Raw genomic sequence first — 8,325 nt, forward strand, 5'->3', positions numbered from 1 at the left:
AATCCTTACCTAGCTATATACGCGGCAATCCCAAAACGAAGTCCATCGATAAGTCTTCCCAAATATTTTCCGGAATAGGTAACGGCATATATAATCCAGTATTTTGAGCATGGCCTTTGCTTATTTGGAATATGTAGCACCTCTCCACAATCTTTCCCACGTCCGTCGAAGTTGAGGCACCAAAGCAATGGTGACTTCTCTTCCCAAGTGAGCACTAAAAAGCTTCACGAAGTGACGTACGTGGTAAGCATAATTGATTTCCTTTAAACAAATATCCTTCTTGAACATGGTAGTCCAGTCTCGGGCGTCCATGTTTTAAAGTTTCCCAAATTTCTCCAAAGTCAGAGTCACCTTCATAACATTCCTTCACAATTTCGAAACCAACCAACTCAATTTTGAGTTCAGTTAAAAAGGTAGCCCTCCTACTTAAAGCGTCAGCTACTTTGTTTTGTGACCCTGACTTGTGTTTCAAAATGAAATTGAATTTTTGGATAAAAGTGACCCACCTAGCATGCATGGGATTCACTGTCTTATGAGTACTCAAGTATTTCAAAGCCTGATGACCACTATAGAGAATAAATTCCCTATGTAACAAATAATGCTCCGAATGTTTCAAAGCTCTTACCACTGCATAAAATTCTGATTCCTACACAGTCCATCGTTGTCGGGACTCTCCCAGCTTCTCGCTCATGTACTCCAGTGGCTTCCTTGTGAGAGCACTGCACCAAGTCCCCTCATAGATGCATCACAATCTACCTCAAACAATTTAAAAAAATCAGGTAACGCCAATACGGGTGCGGTGCATAATTTTTCTTTGATTTGCTGGAAATTATCTTCTTGCTCTTCTCCCCAAGAAAATCTTCCCTTCTTGAGGCAGTCCGAAATAGGAGCCGCGATGGTACTAAAATTCCTAATGAACCTTCTATAGAATGTTGCCAAACCAAGGAAGCTACGGACATCAGTTGGTGTCTTTGGAGTTGGCCACTCACGGATCACCCGTACCTTGCCTTCATCAACTTGTATTCCATTTTCTTCCACTATAAAGCCGAGGAACAATATAATCTTCATCATAAAGCTGCACTTCTTCATGTTCATGTATAACTTATTTTCTCGCAACACTTCCAAGACGGATCTCAAGAGTTTGAGATGCTCAGTTTCCTTCTTGCTATAGATTAGGATATGGTCAAAATAGACAACAACAAATTTGTTCAGAAATGGTTTAAGAACCTGGTTCATCATCCGCATTAAAGTTCTAGGTGCATTTGACAGTCCAAATGGCATCACAAGCCATTCATATAGTCCTTCCTTCGTCTTAAAAGCAGTTTTCCATTCATCCCCTTCTCTTATCCGAATTTGGTGGTAGCCGTTCTTCAAGTCAATTTTTGAAAATATTTTCGCTCCAGCAAGCTGATCCAACAGATCCTCTAACCTCGGTATAGGAAAACCGTATTTGATAGTGATTTTATTAATGGCACGACTATCAATACACATCCTCCAACTTCCATCCTTCTTTGGAACTAACAAAGCCGGCACTGCACATGGACTCATGCTATCTCTAATAACCCCTTCCCCAACAAATCTTCGACTTGTTTCTGAAGTATTTCATGTTCTTGAGGATTCATCCTACAATGAGCAAGATTCGGCAGACTAGTACCCGGTACAAGATCAATGTGATGTTGAATATCTCGCAAAGGCGGAACACCACTGGGTAACTCAGCCGGTCCCAAGTCATGGAACTCATCTAATAATGGTCGCACCCTTTCATTGGTTGATTCAGAATTTTCTTCTTCTTTCCCTTTAACGATCAGCGCAAGGCCTCCTTCTACTTCACCAACATGCTCCTGTAGTTCACGACCAGTCACTGTATGAAACACATTCCCGGTTTCCATGTTAACATTTTCTTCTGGTGATTTGCGTTTACCGGGCATTAAAATGATCTTGGTATTTCCCCACATAAACTAGTATGAGTTAGTCCTTCCTCTATGTATTGCATCTGTATCATATAACCAAGGCCTGCCGAAAATCAAATCACTGCAATCCATCTCAACAACATCGCATTCTACAACGTCATCATATTTTTTCCCTAGGGAAATAGGTACCTTGCACGTTTTGGTCACCCACATCTCTCCGCCTCCTTTAATCCATCCGACCTTATAAGGGTTTGGGTGTTCTTCTTCTTCCAGACCTAGGGTTTTCGATAAACCTCTAGTTATAAGATTTTCTTCACTACCACTGTCGATAATAATACGACATAATTTCCCATTGACTACTCCTGGGATTCTAAACAATTTCTTTCTTTGATCACCATCAGTATTATCAATTAAATAGGAACGATGAACGACGAAGATCTTACCTAGTTTTTCCAAGGGTCGAGCTTCCTTCTTATCTGACAGGATTCTATCCATAATATCACAAAACTTAGCAATTTTCTCAGAGGAATAGCGCAGGAAAAAGCCTGCTCTGAATACCACCTGATATGGCACAGCGGAAGCAATTGAAAACAATCAACCACGCGGAGAATCCACTCCGGTATAAGAAATGATACAAAATCCAATCCAGGAGCAAACACGAAGATAATGACTCTAATCCAAGAGTTAATCAACAATCAATGGAAATAACCAAATAACTTAACAGTTTCATCAATCAGATAAAGATGAGCTAAAACCAATCTAAAGAGAAAAAACGATAGTTTAGAGTTTTAATAGAAAACTAAACGAAAATGATGATGCTCATGGACTCAGGTCCATGACCCGTAAACGGTAAAAACCAGCCCTTAGTAGATATGTCCCGTATCAGATCAATTATAAGAGTATGGTGATCTTGGTGATCTAACCAAAGACATGGGTTGTGATGGCCTAGATATTTCTCTTGTTTCTGAAGAAAATGACAGGCTAGATTTACTTGAAGGAAGAACATCAGATTAGTTTAAAGAAAGAGTAGGTGCAGTCGAGGATAAGGTGTCTGATGCATCCTTGTTGAATTGCGAAACCAATGCTGAAGTGACTGAATTGAAGGGGAAATTCAGTGATGTGAAGACCATACTAACACGCCATGAGAAGCCAATGTCCGAGGAACTGATAAGCTTTCACAAGTTGATCAGTGATGGCATGTTCGCAGGGGAAAATGTGAATGGAGAAAGCCCCAATCCAGTCTCCGAGCCAAGAATTTATGCTGGTTCTAGAAATGAGAGAAATTGAGAGTTTCTCTTATGACGTTGAGGCATACTGGAAAGAACAAATGGTAACTCTCGCAGGAAATTACCTTGGTTGTGATGTAAAGGTTTGGTGTAGAACTATACTGCATGAAGATGAAGCTGCTGGTTATGCCAATCCGATATATTGGAATGACATGAAAGAAGGACTGGATGTCATTTCTGACCGAGCAATGGTACTTGGTAAGCAAGAGAGAGTTTGCGTAGGCTAAAGATGACGGGTACATCATAGGCCTATGCTGAAAACTTCCTTGCATTGGTGCAAGAAGCGCGTGGCATGAGTGAAGAAGACCAGATGTTCCAATTTCTGTCTGGCGCGAATGCTTTATTTATTGCTGAACTTACACAGTTGAAAAAGATGATTATCAATTTCTAAAGACCTGTTGCAAGCACTTCTATAAACGAAAGTTCTCTCCGACTCTTCTTTGCATTTTGCAACTGACATAGTTGGTGAGTTATTCATCTTCATCTTCTTCCTCCCTACAGCTGCGTATTCTTCCTGCAACTTTTTGCGGTCCAACACCTTGTCACTCATATTATCTAATTGCGAGGTAATTGCGGCATTATGCAAACTCATAGCATCTGGCTATACTATGCGATGTAAGACGTGATTGTTTCTGTACATGATGAGGTAATGTTTTCAATAAAAAAAAATTGCTAATCAGTTGTATTATTTCCATAAGAAAAAACAAAATAAAAAACTTTTTCAAGAAATAAAAATGCGAATTACAAATAAATCGCAAATAGAATTTATCAGTTCACAACCTTTATCTAAATTATTCATTATCAATTCACAGCACTGAACAAGTTATTGAGATCAAATATAATTAAGAATACAAATTACAAATAAATTCCGAATAAATATGATCAGTTCCGTTCACAACATTGAACATGCAATCAAGCGAAAGATTAAAGTTTCCAGTCCTTGGATTTAGGAATTTCCCATTATTTAAAATAAATTTCAAGAAGATGGTGCAAGGCTCTGTCAGGCCGGCCTAAAAACTATGTTATACATTTATGAGATAAACTGTAGCCTACCTGCTACTGGAAAAAAAGGTTCTGGTTTTGGTTTTTTGGTCAGATTCCATCATTCTTCTTCTTTCTTTATAATTCACCATGCATGCGCTGCAAGTTTTGAAATTATGAAGTGTGATCAGTCGCCAAACACACACGTGAAGCAAGGGTTTATCAATTGAAAAAAGAAACAGAATACATACTTGAAAAAAGGTGACGCATAAGTTGTTCGTCGCTTGGACTTCCCCATTCAATGGTTTGAAACCACGTCTCATGGTTTCCCACAATCTTTTCCAACTTTGGTGTTCTTTGATGCGACAAACAAATCCTCTTCAAATTATCACACATAACTACTTCCAGATGTTGTAAACAAGGGTATTCCAGGCTGGTGGACCCCTGATGCAAATCAGTAAGTTTTGGTAGATACTTCAGCTCTAGTGTAAGCAATTCAGGAAGTAGAACTGGGTTCTCACGAGAATTTGCAAGATTTTTGGCCACCCATAATTGCTCAAAATTAAAACAGTGTTCAATGAGTAGCGTTTTTAGCTTAGGAAAGAATCTCAATTCAGGAGATACAGCAGTCGATGAGCATTCTACCATGTCTTCCTCTGGTGCTATTAGTTTCACCATCTTTAGACAAAACCGAATCTTGAGCTCTTCTAACTGCCGAAGCCCTGCTGCAATGTCTGGAGAAAAGAGATGTTCAATTTTGTCACAAGTATAAAGCTCTACTTTTAGAAGATTGTCAAAACCTCCATTTGGAATGACTCCTTTGCATATGATCTCCAGAGATTGTAAGCCCTCCAAATGCATATTTTTTAGTTTCAAACATGAATTGACATTATAACTTCGCTCTCCAGGAATAGGTTCATCTGCTTCTTCTAAGTTAAATATTTCCTTCAACATTTCACAACCTTCTACTCTAAGATCATCTAAATTCGGCACCATTTTCAACAAATTTGAGTCGAAAATACTAGCCATCTTATTGCACTTGCTTATGGTCAGCTTTTTTAGTTCCTTAATGAATCCTATTGGTACTGGTCCATCAAAAAGTTGCTCCAAATTATTCATTGAACGGATGACTAGATCTTCCATAGCACTGAAAGTGTTTCTTGCGACTTCTGCTTCCTGCGCCCTCATCAGAAATTCCATGCCATTGCATTCTTCAATACCAAGAGACTTCATATTTTTAAATCCAACATGAGTTGGAACAATTTGTGCTACACTCTTCAGATCGTTACTCCTTTTAAGCTTTAGCGTTTCGACTCTTTCCAACAACACCATAATGATATGACAAATTGGAGGAGAAACCATAACATCAAGGAAATTGTGGCAGGACCTGTAGTCTAACCCTGTTCTCTGGCCAAAAGTTACATCCAAATGGATTCTTCTTGGTCCATCCTTCTCAATATGAAGCTCGCGACGACTCTTATCCAAACTGAAATGTAGAGTAGTTAATACACCTCTTTGTAATAAAAATGTTATCTCTTCTAAACTAGCTTTCATTTCACTTTTCCACCCTTGGACTTCCCACCCTCTGAAGCTTTCCTTCATGTATAACTCTTCCAGCTGAGACAACTTCGATATAACATTTGGTGGAACGTGCAGAGACTTGTTTCGCGACAAATTTAACGACTTCAAACCAGTTAGTTCACCTATCTCGGTTGGCAGTCGCTCCAAATTACAACCTTGCAGACTAAGTATTACAAGTTTCTTTAAAAGCCCAACTAGAGATATGTCAGTCGAAGAATCAAAAACACAATAATCTAGATAAAGTGTTCGGAGACCTAAAAGTAATGAAATCGACTTGGGTAATTTAGAAATACCAGTTGAGCGCAAATCAAGAGTTTCCATTTGCTTCATACCTTGAAAATAATCATCCGGAATGTCCTTCAATGTTTCATTTCCTTCCAAAGACATGCTAACGAGAAGAGGAATTTCAGGTTGGTCGGGGAGTCCGCTGATCGAGTTTCTCATCAGTGATAGCCGTTGGAACCTTGAATTACTCGACGGTGATAGTAACAGATTCGGCCACTCAGTTAAACCCTTGCCAACTTCTACAAGGAAACCATGTTCTTCTTCGGAGGCAATTGAGATTGCCACATCACGAATAATGTCATGCATCCACACAACGGACATTTTCTCATCACGCAATAATAAACATGAATCTGTGAGTAACAGCAATACTGTGTGTAATTTCCACCTGGCTTGCTTTAGATTAGTGAAGCCACGCAAATTAGTATCATCACAGATAAAGTACATCATGAGTTCATTAATCACAGTTATTTTATAGTCTTCCGGGAATAGGCAACAAAGCAGGAAACATCTTTTTTCCAACTCATTCTTCAAGAAATCATAACTCAATTTTATCGAGCAGTAAACTCTGGAATTCATACCTGCGATGTCTTTAATCTGAGAATTCTTTAGTTGAATAGAAAATGTTTCCCATACTTCAGTGTCTTTTTTTCTCAATGCCCTTCCGAGCACAACAAGTGCTATTGGCAAACCATTGCACTCCCTGACGATCTCTCTAGCCACATCAATATCCGGAATATCACCGACCTTTTTCTTGAACAGATCCCGTGATTCATCTTCAGTTATGGTCTTCACTTCGATGTTGGTTTGAAATTCATGACTACCACAAGATACTTTACGGATTCTTGTAGTAACAACAACTTTGCAGCCTTTGTTTTGTCCATAAGGTATGCCCACATGATGTAAGTTGAAGTCCTCTGTCCATAGATCATCTAACACAATGAGTATGCTCTGTACCTCCATTAACCGTGCTGATAAAGTCAATGCTCTTGTGGTTTCATCTTCGCTTTGTTTAATTGCTCCAAACTCTAGCGCCTCGGCTATTTTAGCTTGTATCTTCTTCAATTCCACATTCTGAGATACAGCTACGAATACAACCACCTCAAAAAGTTTATCTTCTTTGACTTGGCTACAAATTTCATTAATCAGCATTGTTTTCCCAATTCCACCCATTCCATATACCCCGATCAAGTTAGTCTTGGCGTCCCTCAACGCTTTGATGACTTCAGCCCTAACAGACTCTCTTGATGGAAACGACTCGAAATCTGGATCTTTTGGGAAACAATCTACACCAAGAACTAAACGACTGATACCGGTAGAAACACTTGAACAATTTCTTCCTTGGAGAATAAGTGAATCAATTAGTTCACTTTTTTTAATAATAAGTTTACCAACGCCATAACGACGAGTAAAATGTTTTATTTTATTAATTTCATCAAGAGCTTGCCCATTCATTAAGGCCACCATTTGTGGATCTTGAGTAGTTTGTGCATCCACCTCGCCAAGCCATTTCACTACTTCATCAAAAATTGTTTCACGGTTCCTTTCGGCTGCTTCTACTTTAAGTTGCACATCTGATTTTAATGTCCTCAGCGTATTGACTTTGGTTTTAAGCTCTCCAATCTTTTTCTCATGTCGAACTAAGTACCTAAATCCAACCTTAATTGGAGGAAAACAACACTTGATAAGCTCAGTAATGGGAGAAATGAGAGACACAATCAAATCCGCCATTCTTGAAATTGAGAGACTTTTTTTTGGATAGAAACTCTTGTTTGAGAAATGAGATGTAAGTAAGAATATAATAAAGGTTACCAGCTACCCCCAATATGTCCTGTTATAGTATTACTGCAGTACTCCACATCTACTGCCATTTTTAATCAAACAAATTACACAATCATTTTAAAATTTTGTCCCTTCAAAGTTGACCTCTAATAAGTAATCAAATTGGTTCCTTCCGTTAGGGCAAGTTGTTGGCGGGAGTGGTTGGCAAATGGTACAACTTGATAGGAAATATTTAAAAATCAAGTTGTACTACTAATTAATCAAGTTGTACTACTAATTAATCAAGAACCTATTTGAGGCCATAGCCGCCATGCTAATTAAACTTTAAATTTGGATTTATCTCGAGATTTTTTTATACGCCCGTTTCTTTCAAGTATTGCATATCTGTCCCGTTTCTCTTCGTTGTAAGACCATGCACGTTTGAAATTGGGAGTAAACAATTTCTCTTGCGAAAATCATCACGGCTGAAATGAATCAAATGATAAACGACAATCCACTGTTAG

General features: G+C 38.7%; 1 protein-coding gene across 2 annotated transcripts; it reads right to left on the bottom strand.

The window, feature by feature from the left end:
• Nucleotides 1-3,741: 3,741 nt before the first annotated feature.
• Nucleotides 3,742-7,791, bottom strand: LOC113345973 (probable disease resistance protein At5g63020). Of its 2 annotated transcripts, XR_003358343.1 has the most exons (3): nt 4,429-7,791; nt 4,250-4,336; nt 3,742-3,828 (listed from the first exon to the last, which is right to left on the bottom strand). XR_003358343.1 is itself a non-coding variant. In XM_026589608.1 (2 exons), the coding sequence occupies exons 1-2, from the start codon at nt 7,769-7,771 to the stop codon at nt 4,323-4,325; spliced, it is 3,357 nt and encodes a 1,118-aa protein (XP_026445393.1). In that variant the 5' UTR covers nt 7,772-7,791; the 3' UTR covers nt 4,045-4,322. The 2 variants fall into 2 exon arrangements, 1 of the variants encoding a protein (XP_026445393.1); XM_026589608.1 differs by lacking the exon at nt 3,742-3,828 and having other exon boundaries at nt 4,045-4,336.
• Nucleotides 7,792-8,325: the final 534 nt, after the last annotated feature.

This window comes from Papaver somniferum, unplaced genomic scaffold (genome assembly GCF_003573695.1).
Source record: "Papaver somniferum cultivar HN1 unplaced genomic scaffold, ASM357369v1 unplaced-scaffold_84, whole genome shotgun sequence".
NCBI classification, from domain to species: Eukaryota; Viridiplantae; Streptophyta; class Magnoliopsida; order Ranunculales; family Papaveraceae; genus Papaver; species Papaver somniferum.